This window comes from Haliotis asinina, chromosome 2, assembly GCF_037392515.1.
Source record: "Haliotis asinina isolate JCU_RB_2024 chromosome 2, JCU_Hal_asi_v2, whole genome shotgun sequence".
In the NCBI taxonomy this organism is placed as follows: domain Eukaryota; kingdom Metazoa; phylum Mollusca; class Gastropoda; order Lepetellida; family Haliotidae; genus Haliotis; species Haliotis asinina.
In genome coordinates this window covers 98,460,617-98,481,416 of record NC_090281.1, presented here as the reverse complement: position 1 = coordinate 98,481,416, position 20,800 = coordinate 98,460,617, and the positions used below count along the sequence as shown (strand labels likewise).

Below are 20,800 nucleotides of genomic sequence, written 5' to 3'. Positions count from 1 at the left end.
GGACACCCCCTCCTCCTGGAAGCCATTCCATTAGAAACAATGAGGAGGATACAGGAGGTGGTGTTTCACGTGTATGCAATTCCGAGGACGGACAGGTACCACTACAGCAGACCGGCTTCTAACGCTTAATGTCTGAATCTATAGTACTGATAGTAAAATATATACCTATTAATACTGGAAAGGAGTCCCAGAGAGATAACTGATCGTAAGACATTTTCTCAACTAAATATCTATATTTTACCTGCGCTTCTTTCGATTTAGTTTAGAACTATCACAAATACATTTTTAAAAGCGCAAAATGGTTCAATCGTGTGTGAAGTTAGTTTTGTCCACCATACCCATAAATTGTTAACTTTTATGCAAGTTTTTGCTTGAAAGCAGAGATATCTACCAAATATGTCTTGAGGACATCATTTCATTTCTCACACACTGCAAATGTCAGACAGTTTTTTTCATGTGAATGTCCGTACACACATATATGAATCCAACTCCCAGGAGTGTTTACTCAAATGTCTACAGTCATACAGTAAGCAGGTCAATACTCTTGACACCTAACTGCATACACCTACGAAAGATACTAGTTGTGAAATTATTTCACCCTCAAGGGCTTTACTGTTGTCGGCCGAGTCCTATGCTAGTATATCAATGCCATATTAATAGTGATCCCACAGAACCTTTGAGTCCAAGTTCACTGCTCATGTCTGCACAGGGGACGATTACAGTCGAGGATTAAAGATTACGAATAGATGTGTTCACTCATTATGTACCTGAAGTTTGAATCCCGTGGAAAGTTCGCAAGCCACAAATTGCTTCCGAAGGTGAACTCTCAACTCCGTCTTGTACGGGGCTCGGCCATAGTGTATCTAAGCTCAACCAACTTGTATTCAACTAAAGCAGTACGCTTATAAACTGTTTCTGTGTACTGTTGGATGGTTGCACTCATTTTTGGAACATTTGCTATAATTCTGTTTAAAACATGTTGTATCTTAAGAGGACATCATGTACTTTTCATCTTTTGATGGGATATTCAGAGATCTCAGTCTTGTTATTGACATGATATGTGTGAGTCAGCCCCGTGTATCACAGAGAGATAGAACACACCTGTAGCCACTGTGGAGTGGTATGTCACTGACGGTTAACTCCGGGCGCTTTGAGCCATTATACAGTCATGGTAAGTTTCATAGTATGGTTGCGGCTGCGGACTGGTTAAAGCGTTCGCTCATCACCCTGAAGACACAGGATACCGTTCAGTGTTTAAAGAGAGTTTCTGGTGTTCCCCGCCTTGATATTGCTAAAACCGACATAGACTAACTCACTCATGGTATGGTTTCATGGTGCTCTCAAAAATAGTGCAACAATACCACTGTACACTACAACAACGGCTTGACATTGCTCTAGTGTGGGGATCGAATTCGGTCACCTGGCGTCACAAGATGAATGTTTGCTTGTTTGCACATGTTTATGCTGTAGTGAAAGGAATTGGGCACAGTTTAGTTCTCTTGGTTGCCCCCGATAATTACATGTAATGGACAGCGAACAGAGACAGGACATATTACACATTAACTGAAACCCTTACTACATACACTGAATGTATGGACTTGACCAAAATGTTTTCATTTATAGCTTGTTTTAGACTGAGGCTGCCGTACAGAATGGTGTTAATATCTGAACTAACGTTTCAAAGCCTTGTATCAAATCAAACTGGCTGCTGACATACTGTGGACAATTCTAGAATGAAATGATTGACATCTTCCACCAGAACACCACAAGACCACAAAAGCAAGTTCCAGATAACTTGACACGACAAAGATAAGCTTTCAAAGAGCTATATAAATGTCTTAACTTAAGGTGTAGAACACCAGTCTCCCTTTTACCAACTAGGGATTTATGTCGGAATTGTGCCAATTTCTATCATACAATTTAGGTTTAAATGATGGAAATGAAATGGTACAATCTATTGTGTAGGAGATATTATTCCATAAACAAGCAGAATCATAGATAAATGACTTTTGAAGAGCCCTGGTCCTGGAATAGGCAGATTAGACTTGTTACATAAATTGTATTCGGAAATAGATTCAGTAGATAGTGGAAGTAAGCCTATAAGCTAATCAGGCGCTTGCAAGTTAGCAATTTTGTAAAATGTATAGTTTTTCATGTGTACGTCTAACTTGTAAAGGTAACCAACCAGTTTCACTGTACAAGCTATTTTTGAAGGGAACTTTGGCATACCGGTGGCAGGGTTTGTAACAGTTACACGGTCAGACCTCTTTGTATTGTACGGCAACATAGCATCAACATCTTGAAGCTGACGTACACGCTACAAATGTCCATGTTGAAGATGAACTCGGGAACTTGTGGACTCATTGAAAAGCATAAAGTTAGTCATATTAGGGTTAGACGTAATTTAACCAGTTTTCTAATCATGTATTATTTGGGGCTAAATCACAGTGGAGAGTAGCTTCTCTCGATATTACATCTTTTACCGCAACACCATTTTGATGTGTCATAGGCAAATATTCTTGTGATAAAAATGGAGCTAGGACAGATCCTTGTGGGAACCATGCAGTAACATTTAGTTCTTTTGGTAGTGTTGCATAAACAGAGACACTCTGTCGTCTATCAGATAGATATGGTTAACCAACAAAGTACGCTTCCACGAATACCATAATTGTCTCATTTGTTCAATTAATCTTTCTGCAAAAAAACTGTCAAAGGTTTCTGAACTATCACAAAATACCATACAGTAAAGGTGGCGAATATCTAGGGCTGGGAAGATATTAAGCTAAAATAGATATTAAGAGTCGTAGCAGTAAAACCTTTAAAATTTACTTAAAATGCTATGTGCGTATGCTTGGCATTTTTCTTTCAAGAATTTTCACAAAGCTAGATGATAAACTGTAACAGGTCCATACAAAAGTGTGAAATAAAGAGAAGAAAAAATGAGAGAAAAGTATGAAAGTAGGAGTACAATTTCCCGTCCTCCCCATTGCATGAAGTACACCGTCCCTCAGTAATATATGAAACAACGAAGAGATTCAGATGTACAAATTAGTTGTAACACTCTCTTGCTAATGCCACCAGGATTACTGGATGTGTTTGTTGGTAAGGTCTTAATCATATCAGATACCTCCTGTCCTTTAGTCTACCACTTGCATATCATTATGTGTCCACATAGAGCATAATAACTTCAATGTATAACCAGTTTTCTCCGCATTTACCGAGTATGGCATGTGATGCACCACACAAGCTTGTTGTGAGTGGGATAATACGATCTGCTGTGTTTTGATTTGACTCTCATCCATGGTATATAGCTTCAAACACACAAATGTTATATGTGTGTATATTGTAGGTTGTTATGGTATACCAGGCGACTATGCTTGTCGTAAGAGAATCGGGTGGTCAGCCTCGCTGACTTGGTTAACACATGCCATCGGTTCCCAATTGTGCAGATCGATGCTCATGTTGTTGATCACAGGATTGTCTGGTCCAGACTCGAGTATTTACAGATGGCCGCCATATAGCTGTAATATTGCTGAGTGCGGCGTAAAACTAAACTCACCCACTCACTGTTGTGGTATAACACCCCGACGCCCATCCCATATATTCACATTGCGCAGCCTACACTGGATGTCCAGACACCATTGTCCGTATGGGTGCATTGTGGGGAGTCCATTTCTCGTGTCCACCCTCTGTCATACTGACAGAATATTCTTTGAAACGGCGTAAACCCAAACTCACCCCCAACACTATTTGGTCACAGTGGCATACCTGGCTCAACATGTGAAAAGTCCATACTCCCGTCTAAAAAGATCCACGACATTGTCAACACAATCACATCGTGTAAACCTTTATAAACAGAACAGAGGTTCTGCGTCCTTGTACCTACATTTATTCCGATTCAGTGTGTGTATGTGTGTTTGTGTGTGCTTGCGTGCGTGTGTGCGCGCCTGAAAATGTGTATGAATGTAATGATCCCAACCCCCAAACAGTTACACAACTGAGTGTGAAGGCATTGTTATCTCACTGTCCTTCACCTGGACGGTCAGTTGCCGAGTCTGCATCACCACTTAACCCAGTTCGTGCGACGTTGATTGGATGATACGGCTTCACGCCGCAACGCACAGCCTGGGTCTGCGCATGTTGAAGACAAACACACTTTATACTTATTGTAAAAATTGTTGTTGAAAGACCTGATTCATTCTTGCATGAACTGCTATTTTACTCTAATTCGGACACTCTTCGATGTACTTATCCAAATACACATTACCTGTATAGTAGAACCTGCCGAATGAACATATATTATCTACAGACTCACAATTTTACCATTGTCGAGGGACATTTGTCCAGCGAACGATATCGTATGATTATCAATCGATCAACGTTGTGTGCTTACACATAAGGTCATGCTAACTGAATTCTTGTCCGAGGAAACAACTTTAAGCATTTCGTCTTGGGCAACGACCTGGACACATCGCGCGCCATCTTTCAACGGCATTTAATGTTCATCCTTTTCGAAAATCACATTTATTTTGGATACGAAGCCACAATATTCATTATATGGAAGATACCAATTTGTAGCAGGTTGCTTTCATCCATATTTCAGTATTTGAATATAACTGTGAACAATAGAAAGTCAAATGAATTAAGGGTTTTATTTCCTGTTTGTAACCATATCACGACTGTGATTTACAAAGTTCAAACTGGACTTCAGTAGATAAAAATAACATGGAATTCCAGAGGTACCCAATGCCAGGTATAAAGAAAACCCAAGGGTCATCTCCCAGCGTCTTTTCGTAAGACAAAGACAAAGCTCTGTGTCCACAGTCCAGACAGGTGTTCTACAGGCATCACCCAAAAACGTTATGTAACTCATCAAAAGTTTAGACGGTAGTGTAAATGTAGCCACTTACTTAAGTCAACTGTTCTACACGAGATCTTGCAAAAACATGCCATGCTGTTTAATAGTACTGTTTACACATGAACTGATGTATGGTAAAACAAATTCGTAACGTTGAAAATATTACTGTTAGGAAACCCAGTGAAAAATTGGCAAATCCTCAACAAACCTGTCCAGCAAAACGGAGCTGTTCAAATGCACGGTATTTGCACATGCTTTACAGCATGCAGTTGGTTCCCTCGTGTCAGTGGAGAAATCCATCTTCGATGTAACCATATATACACCTGGAACTTAATTAAGCACCCCGTGATATATTTCATTATAGTAGCCCAACTGTTAACCATTGTTAAACATGAATGGGACTTTCTTGGACGCCTAGTGAGAATGAGAGAACCCCGTCTCAAGAATCTTGCACAGCTGGAAGCTGAAGAATGACGGCAATTGCCACTTGATCGTATCAGAAGGTTTACCAGTAGCACGAGGAGGAGGATTCATGCTGTCATCCAAGCACGTTGGGGACACACCCGATACTGTTGCCAGACACATAAGACGTTAACATGTGACATTCCTTGCGCACAATCTCTTGTAATAGTCAGCCACTGACAATGCTACGGCCATACTTATTCAGTGACTATTTTCATTAAAAAAAATCAATAGACCAAACCACACTGGTTACGCTATTAAAACAACACAAATTGGAATCATTTTCTTGTTTTTCATTTGCCAACAGAGTGTATGTTTCACAATCGCTAAGGTTCCACTATCTTTGGAATAGAGAGATACAGTAAGTTTTGTTTCTCATCATCCCGAAAATAGTGGGTGGGTGCTTAATTACTTTCCAGGTGTACATATACATAACATATAGTGAGTGCCTTTAGGGAATCTAAGTTTTGATGAGTAGCATTTTCAAGTACTGTTCCAAACGATGTGTCCACGTCATTTACTGCAAATCGGTTCTGTCCCAGATTCACCACTGGACAAAAAGTGACTGGGAATTGGAGTGAGTGAGTGAGTGAGAGAGAGAGAGTGAGTGTGGCTTAACGCCCTGTGTAGCAATCTTCCGGGAAAATCACGGTGGAGTTCTCAAGAAATGGACTTCACACAATATAAACATGTAAAGAGACTCGAACCCGGGTTTGTAGCGTGAAGAGAGACGCGTAACCACCAGCCAACCTAATCGCCCCAAAGATTCAAAAGAAAGGAAAACTGTTCAGTATGAAAAGTTTATTCTTCCATTAGTTTGAACAGTTTACAAAAACTTACGCATGCCATATTAGATTAATACACAGGTCACACCAGATGCAAGCATTTCAGAAATCAACAGATGACCAAAATATAGTACACATATTTCCGTATCCAAATGTAGTCACCTTCAACAAATATCTGAACTTTTCCACTTCAGCGATCTTGAATACAAAGTGATCTGAGCCCTATAACTTGCCCAGTTATAACTTTAAAACGTTGTCGGAGACTCACGACAACCGTTGAGGTAGAGACCGACTTGCGTGAGTCTCTCCGCAAGCACTCATCGGTCTTTGTATGTCCCAGGATCTGTGTGGAAATGTAATGGGAAAGAATATAACATTCAAAAGGAAATGTTATTGGCGATCAAATTATTAAACACGAAAATACACGAACAGTACAATACGTCTATACCTTGCAAAAATATGTCAGCAGCGGTTTTCCTGAAGCATTTAAACCTCCAGTCATTCATGTGAGCCAAGGCTTCAGCCATGCAAGCGGAAGTCATGACTGAGGCCTATGATTTTCTCGTATAAAACGACATCCTGTTGGTTAAAATAGATCGCTACAATACATCCATAACAAAGTATTACATTGACAACTGATGGATTCAAGGTTCCTGGTAGTTTCCGTTCCCAAATTACCATCGTGGGAAGGGTTAGGTACTCATGGTAAAGGTCTTAAAGACCTCTTTGTCCTAATGAAACATTGCTCAAAGGTTAACATCGTACCTGTATTCTAATTAATAAGTAAACTGCCGGTAGGTTAATGAACTCATATCTGAAAAAGTAATGGGGTTTAAACCATGGAATCACCACTTTCACTGACAATAGTCTGGTAACTTAACTACCTTCACAGATTACTTTCTCCAACTCTGATTCACTAAGTCAAAACATCTACAGCAGACAACTTGAGATTCAGCCACATGGATGATCTGTTCTCAGTCAAGCGAGTTCAGTTTAAGCGGTAAGCTGCAATATCACAGCTATATGGAAAGGTGAAATAATTTCCAAAGCACAGCATATGAAGGATGACTTCAACTATAACACCGAGGTAGCAGTATTGGGGTTGCATCAATGCTTTCAAAGAGATGTGGAAACTATTTCCAAAATTTTAGGTGTTGGTGACAACCTATGTCATGTGGAATTCCTGTTATGACCTACATCATGTTTTGTGTATAACAAATGAATACCAGGCAGTAGATGCCTCAGCCATCACCAATTAACCTGTAGTAAATTTACTTCGAACTTTAAAGCAGCTCTGAAGTCCTCCGTTTCATGACTGTCTTCCTTCCTGATAGTTTGACACCTAAAACAATGACAAGATCAGATTTCTTGAAAATTTCTGTTTATTGTCATCAATTCATTATGACTAATTATGTTTAGTGTCATCTAATGATAAGGAGGGACATAAGCGTGTTATAAACATGTATTCCACAGACACTGAGGTGTCTTTGTTCTAACTATCTCCTGACCTGCTGACCTGCAAGTGTCATCCTCCTGCACCACATTCTAATCTTCCATCACAAGTGAGCAGGTCAGGGCTCAAGGTTGTTCTGAATGCACCAATATCTGGAGATGCTGTAGATGTCTGGACAACTTAGCAAAGGTTGCTGGGAACAACTGTAACCCTTGCCCACTAAGGTTTTACCACACAGAGTTTACCTTTATGAACAGTGGTAACCAACAGGCTTGTCATTGTCAAAAAATCATATAATCAGAAACAAGTAAGTAGACAAAGACATGCCTCTTCATGCTTAACACATCTAAAAATCTGCCAGAGTATTTTGAAGACCTTTCGTTAACACAACAACATCACCTTAAAAGTTGTACACAAAAATATCAAGCATGACCAAAACAATGTAAACACACACTGGCAATATTTGACAGCACATTCTCAGTCAAGAATAACAACACTTAACATAAAAACCCAGTAACAGAAGATATACATATACCAATGCCCTATATATCTGTATAAAGGTCATTTGAGGTGTAACCATGGCAACAAGTTGGTGATGCAGCTTACTTCTAAAGAGTACAGGCATAAATACTTGCATCTCAAGTCCTGTGGCAGATATAAATTTATTTGTCAGTATACTGTGAATTAATATTTACTGTCAAGTAACATAGAAACAGAATTGTCAAACTAATCAACAAGTTGTCTAGATTAGAATAACAAATATAGTGCTCTGAAGTGCAACATCATCAAACCTTGTGCCGACAGAGAGGCCATATCCAGTCACATGAGGTGTTGGTCAGTCATCCTCTGTGTTGTTACACCTCAAATGATGTGTCCAAGGTAAATCATCAATGGATACTCTTTGTTCTTATGCTTAAAGAAATGAACAATCAGTGATTGGAATAAATAGCATATCACAGACTTGAATGCAATGTTCAGTATTGAACAAGTATTACATACAACCAGCAGTAAACTCATACTTTTTGTAAACAAACACATTTGAACCAAAACTACTTCTATCAGTATTTGCTTAACAATTAAACTGTCTCCCTGTCTGACAGTGAAGGGCAGTCTGTAAGGTTAAAGTGACTGATTCCATACCCAAAACAAATGTTTCTGTAAATCCACAAGAGCAGAACCTTTCCAAAACATAGCAATGAATTAACTTCTTGAAAAGATTCTGATTTCAGTGATTAACTGACCTTCATTAGATGTCAGAACTGTGGTAATAAGAAATATACAAATGTATGGCACATTCAGACCTAAAAAACCTGAGTCAGCATTATTTGGTGTGCAGTGCATGAAGCAGAAGGTGATTGTCTACTTTGAACTTTGGCACACTCCAGGTCAGCTAACAGCTAAACTAGCAAGAAGAAAACTGGTAGGCTTATCACATAAAATCAAGTTCTTCATATGTCAGCAAATTCTAAATAAGTTTATACCAATACACACTTGGCAAGGACTGTAACAGTAGAATGAAGCAAGACTAAACTGAGACCTGTCTCAAGACACGGATATCTAGGCCATGTGGGAATTGTACACACATCAGCCAGAAAGAAATGTCACAGAGAAATGCAATCTTACAATACTGGTGCTTCAATCCAAGCTTAACTAAGAATGGGATATTTCCCCCATTTTATTGAAATCTGCTTTTTAATCAGAAATGATAGATGAAACTCTCAAAGAAAATCCGGATACCTCAATAGGAGATTATCAGCAGAGCAACCAGGCTTCAAAAGTATCTTCTAAAGTGAGCAGGGCATGCATAGCTCATCCATTTTTTCCAACAAATGGTCAACATTACCGGAGTTTCATTAACAAAAACTTAGCCCCCAACTATCATGTTGTCGGTAGTGCTCACATAAAATGGTTGCCAAGGCAATGGGTTCAAGAACCAATCAGAATGATGGACTCTCCACTGGTTCAGCGCCCTTATTCTAAAAACGTTTCTAGCCCTAAGAATTCTTAATTTTGATTGTATTCATTTAGTTAAAGAATGGCTTTAAGATGTTTATAGGGCTGCAAACATTTCAAGAATAGCTGGTCATATCTTGCCGAGGAGTGGCATCCTTTGAAGATCAGACCTGTTGATCATCAATGTCCTACAATACACTGTATACTTCACACGTATATGACTCACTGTCTTACTGTCATAGTGTACAGTTACAGCCCTTATGCATGTATCATTACAATCCTTGTGTAAAGTCAACAGTCCTACTGACAAAGTGTAAACATAACAGTCTGGGCTTGATTTGAGAAAAAGAAAAATACTTGCACCTGCTTCAGCCTTTATGATTTCTGTTGTCGCCATCATGTAAAGTCTGCAGTGACAGTCCCTAAGTGAAGTATGGAGCAACATCTTTAGGTGAAATATCAGCCACTGTTATACATTCAAGACAGAACATTTGAAAAAATGATAACTCAAAATCAAAATCACAATCAAGAAAACAAATATATACACATAAGACTGTCTGGCAGTGGTGACTTGGACTTTGGACAACAATGACAGTAGATGATACAGTGGGGAACATATTGCAAGTGTTGCACAGGTAATGCAATATCAGCAGGATCCAGGGATAACTGATCTCATTCATCATTATAAAAAATCCCACTCAACATAACTGACAAGATTATTTCTGAACCTTTTTCTTGTTTGACTGGCATTGACTGGTATTGGCAAGATGAATACCTTGATGCCCAGAAACACCTATACATAACCACATCTTTTTTGTCTACAACATATCAGGACACATGATAAAGGTTTAAATATTTGCCCTGAAACTACCCGAAAGACATTAAATACCCATGGAGGTTTATTGTTCTTGTTTTAATTACATACCACCTGTGTATTCACCAAGTGAGTGAGTGAGTGAGTGAGTGAGTGAGTGAGTGAGTGAGTGAGAGAGTTTAGTTTTATGACACACTTTGCAATATCCCAGCTATATGGCAGCGGTCTGTAAATGATCAAGTCTGGACCAGACAATCCAGTGATCAACCACATGAGCATTTACCTGTGCATATTCACCAAGTGACAAGGAGGTAACCAGCATATCAAACTATACATAAGTTATATTTCTGTCCAGAAATCAAGTTGTAGTGAGTAAGTATGAGACACAAACTACATGTTTTGAATAATAGTCTCTTTTGGGCAATTATATTATTCTATAATGATGTTTTCTGTCTTCTGCACAAACTGTGTTATGGACAAGGAAATTTACATATGTTGTCTTTCCAGGCTTATACTGGGAATTTACATTGATTACTTACAGCCTGATACAGATTGAGGCATCAACCTGAATCAGAATCTAAATCATTGCTCATGACTTGAGTTGCATAGCTGTTAATTACAGATACCAACCAGGGAAGACTGTCATTGTAAGATTTTCAAAGGCAGGAAAGAATATGAAATTGTTAGTCAACATAACCATTCCCTCCCTATAGGTCATGTTGTCAACGACAGTATCAACAACCAACACAAACAAATCAACTAAATTAATGCATAGGTCTCGATTGACTAGAAATATTTTCTTTCACACATGACACAAGTTACTTTTGCGCTTACACCGGTGTTGGGGAAATTATTTCAAACCCGATTAATGTCTCAATAACAAATTGTACAAATTAAACAGACAGTGGCCACTCCAGGAGTATGGGAGATAATGCACTGCTATGGCAACACTAATATTAATGACTGAAAACTATTACCAAGTGTTATGGTAATCATGGAAAATGGCCATTCAAATTTTCTTCACTATCGTTTGTATGTTTTCTACTGATACAAACACTGAAAATCTGATATTTAATAGGACTGACTGACAACATAATATTACTTAATCTGAAATATTTTACATTAGTGTGAAAAAAATATGGAACTAATCCAAAATATCAATTGTTGGCTGATAACATATATCAGACAGGCTGTCCACTATGGCCTTGGGTACTCTTTGTGTCAAAAATGTCTATACTGAACAAACCTAGTTAAAGATCTTCTTAATTAAACTCACTTTCAGTTTTGTATATGTCATCCCTTGAAAGAATCTTCTTGTTATAGTCCTAGACATACAGCTCATATTTACTGACAAAAGAACAATGAAACAAATATACCAGTTTAGAGGAGCAATTGATTTCCTTGACAATGACAATTCAAATTCAATTCAGTTCACTTTTTCTGAATCAGTCTTGTCAATCACAAAACTTCATTCTTGAGGGTTTAACATTAACCACAAAAAACAGGAGTTCATAACTACTTAACACTTGCTTAAACATATTCAACTTAACTATTGAATTCAGAAAATTGCAAAAACGCTTTTAGTTGTGGTGGAAGAGGTAGGAGTTCAATTTTTTCATCGATTATCGGATGCACATTTTGTCGAATGGTGACCCGACAACACTCCTTTAGGGATCTCACTGGGTAGAAGAAACAGTCATCGATCCATTCTGATATACTGTCATAACTGCTCATGACACGCAGGTTGTGCCTTTTGACTTGTAGAGCATCAACCTGTGGTCGGAAACCTGCTGCAAACAGCAGACGCCAAGCTACCAGCTCTTTACTCTTAGGACCCACAATATCAGGATTTTCAAGGAAAGATTTTGACAAGGTCATTGAAACAAGTTCTGTCATTTCCTCATCTGTGACCTTTGCTCCATAAGAAAGCAGGAGCCTGATTTTCTCAACAGAATTGTGCACATAAGCAAAAATCAAAGGCTTTTGTTTTTTCCATCCACCTCCTTTATTGACATCTGCTCCCCGGTCAAGGAGAAGTTTTACAACTTTAGGGTCCACATTGGAGGAAGAACAGGCACAACCAAGAGGGGATCTCTGATTGTCGTCCTGCATATTGACATCCATTCCCAAGTCAAGCAACTCAATCACCAAGTCAACAGCAGAGAACTGTACGGCTGTGGGCAAGAAGGTAGCTTCACAAGGATTAGCTCCAGCTTGTAACAGCAGTTTGGTTATCTGGACTGGTGGGAAAGAGCTTGGTCGAAAGTCTTCTTTTCCCCCTAAGTCACTTCTGCCTTTCCAGAAGAAGCGAAACTCTGCATTTCGGCACGACACTTTCAGTGGGGTGTCTCCCTCCATTGTGGAAACATTCACATCACATCCTTCGCCTATCAACCTTTGAACAATCTTCACATCATCCGACTGACATGCATAGAACAAGGGAGTACATTCCATATTATCCTTCTTGTCAGTGTTGATGTTCTGTGCAGACTGTAACAGCACCTCCAGAATATCAAACAGTTCAGGCTTCCTCTCCTCTACACTGCAAGTGTGATGCAAGGCTGTCTTGCCGTCAGGGCCTGCCAGGTTCACGTCTGCTCCTGCACAGATCAGTACACGGACAAGTTCAATGTTGCCAAGAGAGCTTGCAAGGCTGAGTGGAGTTATCTGCTCCTTCTCCCAAACCTTGTTGACATCAGGCTTGGTGTTCAGCAATTCTCTGACCATATCTGTGTCATTGCTCTTGATGGACATGCACAGCTTGTGCAGCCAATCATCACTGGTACAGTCAGCCATTGCTGCAGGTTTAACACATCAATCTCTAGTCATGGCAAATCTGCATCTGAAAAAGTAAAAGGATATTCAAACATTTGAAGACAAACTTTTTACTGAAAAAGCAATAGAAACAATGCTCTGTAGCTCACCTGAATGTAAAAGTGACAGAAGCCATTTCAAAGAGTACCATACAACTGTAGCTATCCTGAATTATTTGTTTGTTGTTTAAGGCCACACTCAGAAATATTCCTGCTATATGTTTTTGAATACTGGGGTGAAAATCACATTTAGCTGACAGCTAATGTGTAACTTGTAGTTTTGCAACACTCCAGTTACATAAGAAGCTGTGGATAATCGTATCATGACCAGAAGACCCAGCAACAGTGAGGAATGAACCCAATTAGTCAAGTCTTACAAATCTGAGTAACCTGTGTGATATGTGGAAGCTCAATAACCACCTCAGAACATGTCTGTTAACAAGCTCTGGCTAAGTCTCTGAAGCACGTGTAAAAGGACTGTGAAGTTCTTGTGATGGTGTGCTTCGCCATTCATTACTAGTACTGCATGGCGGCTCAATAAGGCAGTCTGTTTGGTTGATGAGAACTGATAAGAGTATTAGTCTTGTAATACACTGAACTACCTGCGTGTTCAACTCCTGAGTAGCACAAGCACTGCATTTTTCTGAAAAAATATATCTATTTCAAAGACTTGATTTCACAAAATCAGGACAAGCACTTATTGCTTGGGGATCTGCTCAAGCCAAGAATCCACTGGAAAGTTTTAGTATACATGAAGACAGCACGAGAACTCTACAGTGTAATTCCGAACCCCACATTGAAACTGCACATGCTGCGCTAACACTGATACAAAAGAAAAGAGAAGGCCACTAGCTACAAGAAAGGCTTGACTGGGGCGGCATGTCTTGACAGAGGGAATAGGTCAGTGTTTCACAGCTAGTTGTCCCTCCTCTGAATAGTGCAAAACTTGATGTGTTGGCAAACATAATCATTTCCCTCAAGCTCATACATAAATTATACAGATCGAGACAGGAGTCTTTGTGAACCAGTCCCACACTTCAAACCCAGCCAGCTTTGACATGAAAACCCTCCCTGGAGAGAGAAGACCCCTGTATCCTATCTTGACATAAGCATAATACCAAGTAACTGCCCATGGGGTTAAAAACTCCCATCCCCCGATGCCCGGGACAAGTCAGTTTTCATTTCGGGCAATCAAATAATGGCATCTTACTTGTCCATGTGTTACAACATGGTTTCTGCTTAAGATTACAAACTGTTAATAAACTTGGATCTCATTTCATATCTGCTCAAAATGTAGCTATTAATTTCACAATGATAATAAAGTAGAGTTATCTTTCTTTGATGTATCACTTCTCGGTAAATAGTCTACCAAACATTCACATCATATACAACGTTGATTTAATTTTTCATAATTACATCGTCATAATTATGTCATAAAAGTCAGGACAAGTGGAGAATTTGTCAGGACAAGTTACTGTGCCAAAAGGTTTTAAATAAAGAAACACTAGACAGCTGAATGTTGGAATTCATCAATGGTTCATACCTTGTGCACCAATCGTACAGTTCCAGGATTACAGGCAGATTTACGAAATATGAATCTGTCACAACATTGCAGAATAAGTTCTGGAATAAGCCTGTTTCAAATCATACATTCTGTAGCTTTATTTTTATCATTTCAACACTGGCAACTGAATGATACCCAAACATTAACATGTGATTCAAACACATGAATTCTACAACAAAACAACAACTATATGAAATTCTCTGGCACTGTTAACAATTCCTTTTTGACAAAGAGATATTTTGATTATATAAACATGTAACCATTAATACAAAAGACTAAATTTTGAAATGTACATCATTTATGAGAGTGTATACTTGTTTACTGCCCGGAATTTTGTACTTTTACTGCAGAATATATTTTGACAACTACTGCATAACATGTACAATAACACTTTTCACAGACACTCATATACAATTCAAGCTTCAACTGACACATAAAGGTACAGAAGTTCACCTTTGGTGACATGGTTACATTCACATTGCCCATGCCTACTCTCATGCCTACTCTCATGCCTACTCTCATGCCAGTAACCAGTGATGGTCCGAGTTAAGAATATTGGCCTTAGTAACATTTTGTACAATGACAAATTTCAGTACTATGACATCAAATACCATGTACAACATGTACAATCACATAACCATAGAGAACAACTAATACAATTCTTCATTAGTCTTAAAGGTCACATACACTCCAATAGGGTACAAATGCAAAATCACTTGCAGACATTGTTGTAAATGAAACCCCGTCATCAAAACTGCTCATTTCGATCTTTAATTACCTTAAATCGACCTTTTTGTCAACATTGCAAAATTCTCAGCTGCCAACGAAATTTCAACCAATCAGAGTGGTGCGTCTCCGTGACGTAATAGTGGGTATAGAAATGAGGGGCTGTGCAGTATTCATCTACATTTCAGGGGTTAAACTATTTCGTTTGCAGGTTTGTACAAACTTGAAATCGCGAAATCTGTTGAGAAAAATGAAAGCTATATGTTCTCACAATCTACTATCATTTAGTTTTGTCTCCTGCTTTGCCTAGTTTTTGAGTTACAACCCTTGTTTTCATCACTTGGTGTCGCTAGGTTGTAATCCGTGTTAGGTGGTATAAACCTACACGTTATTTGTTATCATTCACTTGATGCTTGGTTAATGAATTTATAACAAGTATAATTAGTGGTAACGCCACTTTGATTACCCGACAAAGGCCCCCATTTGGCATTTCTTTTGTCTGGATCGATCAAAGGACTAAACGATAACACTCTGATTAATTAGTTTTATGGGGATTTAAATGGGGGATTTGCCAAAAGGTAGTGTTTATGTATGTACATTTACTAATCTATACTGAATACACTCTGTCATGTCTGTGTCTATGTAAAACAACACCCTTCTTTCAAAGGATTAACCAATACATTGATTGCTCATTATTGGCTAACTAAATAACTTTTTAAAAAGAATGACACACATTATGCAATTAGTTGCCAGGTGTGCTATGTTGGGTAACCAATGAAACTATACAGCAATGTGAAAAACCTGAAACGGTACATCACGTTTTCTTATATTAGACTGTTAAAAGACACATCACTTGGGTTATCTGCAGATGAATTACATATCACTTGTTTTTGTGGATATTGATGGATACATTCCTCGAAGAAGGTAATAGCCTGACATTGCTCCTATACCTTTAATTTTAATATTTGCATTTTTGTTTTTGATAAGTTGTCGTAGCTTTCAACAGAATCATTGTTTTCATCGTAAGTGTAATGATGCAGACGACATACTTGGGCATGTGTGCAAATTATGATTCATACAGGAAAACTATGAAATGTCTACATATTACATTCCTGTTATCCATTCGCAGATCGCTTCTTTTTATTAAGTTTCAAAATGCATACAAGTATGATTATAAAGTAATTAGGATTATGAGACCAAGTATAAAGACGTATATTGACATGTGTCTGCATACTGGTGAGTGAACGTTACAAACCAAGTAAATTTAGCAAGTGAAGAAATTTATCGTGCAGTATTTTCACTTAGACCCTGACCTCGTTTAGGTTATGTTACAGGTTGTGTCATGCAAAATCCTTTTGGCCATGATTCAAATGCATATATAACTACCAGCAATAAGTAGTTTTGATTTTATAACTTGATGAGAACAAATCAAAATCTCAATAATTCTAACGGACTTTAGCCTGTGACTTCAGAATTTTCAAAAATGGCGGCGCCCTGTCTGAGGATGAATGCCATTTAAGTTTGTTTTCACCGACTTACAAAATCAAAATTACTTTCTACTGGTAGTAAAATATGTATTTTATTGATGGACATTAGGATTTTACATGACATTGCTTATAACATAACAATTTCACTCTTGGAATCGGTCAATATAAGGGGTCAATATAAGATTACTTACGATAATATTGTCACTTCGACCACAACCTCGTTTCCGAGGAAGAAAGCGTTATATCCATGCAAAACCCTTTTGGTCAGCAATGCGTAGTAAGCAGTCTTAATTTTATAAACTCGATGAAACTTAAACTCCATTTTCTATCCTGGAAGCGTGGTAGGGGGCGAACCATCTGATTTAGTATATACCACAGGCTTCCACAAAGCTCACTTCACACACACTAACAACCAATTTAAGCACAAACTACGGAGTCTGGTGGAAATCTGTGCATAGTGACACCATCACCCGACCCCAAGGAACAATTGACAGCAACACAACAATTCGGCATGTCTTTGGTGATGTCGAGAAATCAGCAAAATGACAAGCTTCCTACACATTTTCTATACATTTAACAGGAAACCGTTCCTTCTATGACGTCACTGTAGGGCTCTGGCGACAGAGTTATGTAACCTGTCTGCGGTTTCGTTTGCGGGCGAGAGAGAAGCAGACGGCTTTTTAGCAACTTTTAAGTGCTTGGTATTAATTAACCACAAGTTTTTTTTAAAAATAAATGGTGTTTCGTTTATGACTAACCAAAAGTCTTTCATATGCAGTGATAAAAAGAGTACCAAAAAACTGAGTTTAGTGGTCCTTTAAGTCTTACAACGTACTGGTAGTTATACAAGGCGCATATTGATACAACATAATTTGATACTAGTGGGCAGGTTTGACAATTTTGGAGGTAGATATGCACATACATAAAGAGAAGACATATAATTATTGTAAATACAAATTTCTTATATCACACGCAGTAAACAAACATTTAGCAAAATTACACAACTGTCTAACATACTTCAAACCAAATAATTTAAAGACACATGTATTATTTTGTGGATCCAGAGGGGTTGGGGTGCACAAACCCCTACCTTCTCTCCCGAAAATGTTTCCCCGAGGATCATTTCCCCCTTACTTTTGAAGTTCATGATATATGTGCCACACACCGCTTCTCCAAAATTCTGGATCCACCCTTGATATGGCCTAATAATTCAATTCACAGTTGACAAATGACATTTCCAGCTATGTCTCCATTTTGCAATGGTTCAGATTAGAACATCATTGATGGGAAAAATAATTCATGATTATCAATATGAAAACTGTGTCATGGATAACATCCACCATAAGCTACGAATGAAATATAGTGCCCTCTCTCTGAAATGAGTCCATATGCCCAATTATATATAACATAGGCCCAGATATTGTTGAAATGTGTGACATTGTGCCTATGACACATCACCACTCGACAATGAAGAAACATGTTGATGTTCACATTACCTTTTTGAGACCTTTTATGTACATTTACTCAGAGCTGCTTTTCTGAAATATTTGTCGATAATTCACTGATAAATTAAAAAAATATTGTTGATCTATGTCACATATGTTGATCTCCTTAACCTCAAGGCCATCACCAAGTTCATACTTGTAAGTTGAGCAAGTCTTGTCATTTGGTATTCAGAATCTTTTTCAAATTTGAAATCCTCCATCTAAGATACATAACGCTCATATCGTAGCTAATTTCCTTCTTAAAAAACTTTCATTTTTCAAAAAATGTAAGAAATCCAAATAAATCTACATCTATGTTTCAGTTGGCCTTTTTCCAAATGAGGCTCGAAGTAAACCCACAGAGAAAAAATGGGTGGTCATGGCAGGACCTCATGATTGAGGTCTAGGCTTCTGTCTCCAAGGCTGTGCAGCGCTGAGAGTGAGAGTGGTGCTTGAGCTGGGCAAGTATAATTTGAGGAAGTGTTAAGCGGAACTTGACCAGTTCCATTAAACCAAGATACCCTTTAATAACAAAAACTCATCAACGGTTAAATGGGTCATTGTCCGTTTGTTAACCTCCCTTCCATGTAACCTATGCAAAACCGTCGTGATCGAATCTGACATAGAGAAAAATCCCCGATCAGCTGACGACTTTCCTTGGCCAAAAAAATCGATGTGCTACCGGCACCCGATCCCTGTCAGGTTAAAACCACACGCTTCAACAATGCATGGTACAAGGTGTATACAACGAGCCTCCATTGATATCTGCTGCACATACTTACAGAAACCGTGCGCTAGTTGAACACGATGCATTACTATCAGAGTAGTGTCACACTCTGCAAGGTAGCATAATTCGGTCAGCGTTTCCAACTCGAGCGAGGTCATTTAGAGTTATCGCACTCACGGTCAGAGCACGTGCGCATCCATTTCACCCAATCAAGATGTTCCTTCTTACCAACATTCGGTTCTTCGTTGTTTACGTCCGTAATAGCGACATGGGTAAAACTTCATATCAGAAGTAGAAGTAGTTTTATTATAGACGGGGCAATTTTGTCTGATAATTTAGAAGGAATCCCCCTGAGGCTCTTATCCCGACGACCGAAACATATGTAGCAGATGTCGTAGTTGTCAAGTCTCGCAGCTCTTCACGTGCTGCACCACAACAGAACAGCACCTGACCACGTTGAGCACGGATGATTGTTGCGTGAACTCGCTCTTAAAGGCAATTGCAGAGACGGTCTCTGGCAAATGCAATAAGACGCTGAAAGCACACTAATTGTGTCGAATTTATGCAACATTTTAGGATCCTGAATGTTGTTATAACCGATATGCATTTTTGCGTTCGCGTCTGCACATGCACAAATACCAAAGGATGTGATGTACGTACAGGATTAGGACACAATCCGGCATGGATGTGGATAGTCCGTTAACCTATTAATAGATATTATTTTTTTGTATTGTGTGAATCATGTAATGTGTTACATGCAAGTATAGTCGGTAGCTATCAGGTCGGGTTACACTTAGTTCAGCCAGCTAAACTTCATGATACCAACACCGGTTTACTTTGTCTGGAACATGAAGTTTAGTTGGCTGAACTAGGTTATACTCGGCAGATATATAATACAAGATGTTGAAGACTTTGTTGTGTATTAAGCACACGTCAAATGTCTTCTGGGACGGTGGGGTAGCATTGTGGTTAAAGCGTTCGCTCTTCACATCGAAGATCCGGGTTCGAATCGCCCCATGGGTACAGTGTTTGAATTCCATTTCTGATGTTCCCCGAGGCGATATTGGGAAAAGGGGCGTAAAACTAAACTTACTCAAGCACATACATGTACCAACAAACTCCGTAAGCAAGCATCGGGATTAAAAAGCGATGTTTTTTTTAACTTTTGATTATGACTGGTTCAGTCGAAAACAAAATTAGTCTAATGTTGGAAGAAGGAGAATAACCGCGACTTATTTAGATTGTCGCAAAGTTCATAGTCTGTCTTCCATTCCCTGAGACGCAATATTTTCCCTTCCCTTATACATGTTTCGTTCAGTGCAGATACGTACAGTTAACAGTGGTAAAAAATACCTCTGTTTGGGCACTGCAGTATACGACATATAGGCTGTATTAATTATCGTGTATTCCACCAGGGAGCCAATATAGAGATATGTTGTAGATTATCCCTGATTCTACAGTGGACGTGTCGTACCTGAGCATAATGTCCTCGCGTCATATTTGTGTAAAGTTGAAAATGTGTCACAGGAATAATACAAACCGGGAAGACAGTGTAACTTCCACTGCTCTTTAGCAGCTATGAACCTGCACGGCGGTTATGGGGTAAACAATACAAGATAATGAAGGCCCACAGCTGCAGCAGGCTGGCAACAATTAAAGAATGCAGAACCCCTC

General features: G+C 38.8%; 1 protein-coding gene across 1 annotated transcript; it reads right to left on the bottom strand.

Annotated features, from left to right (window-relative positions):
* Positions 1–7,469: 7,469 nt before the first annotated feature.
* On the bottom strand, positions 7,470–19,257 carry LOC137274672 (ankyrin-1-like). The gene is made up of 2 exons (XM_067808004.1): positions 19,182–19,257; positions 7,470–13,167 (listed from the first exon to the last, which is right to left on the bottom strand). Exon 2 carries the CDS (start codon positions 13,119–13,121, stop codon positions 11,871–11,873), a length of 1,251 nt encoding a protein of 416 aa, XP_067664105.1. The 5' UTR covers positions 13,122–13,167; positions 19,182–19,257; the 3' UTR covers positions 7,470–11,870.
* Between the last annotated feature and the right edge of the window lie 1,543 nt (positions 19,258–20,800).

What these genes read in the sequence shown, in the direction of transcription:
- LOC137274672 (XM_067808004.1), bottom strand. Translation starts at nt 13,121, where the DNA reads ATGGCTGACTGTACCAGTGATGATTGGCTGCACAAGCTGTGCATGTCC.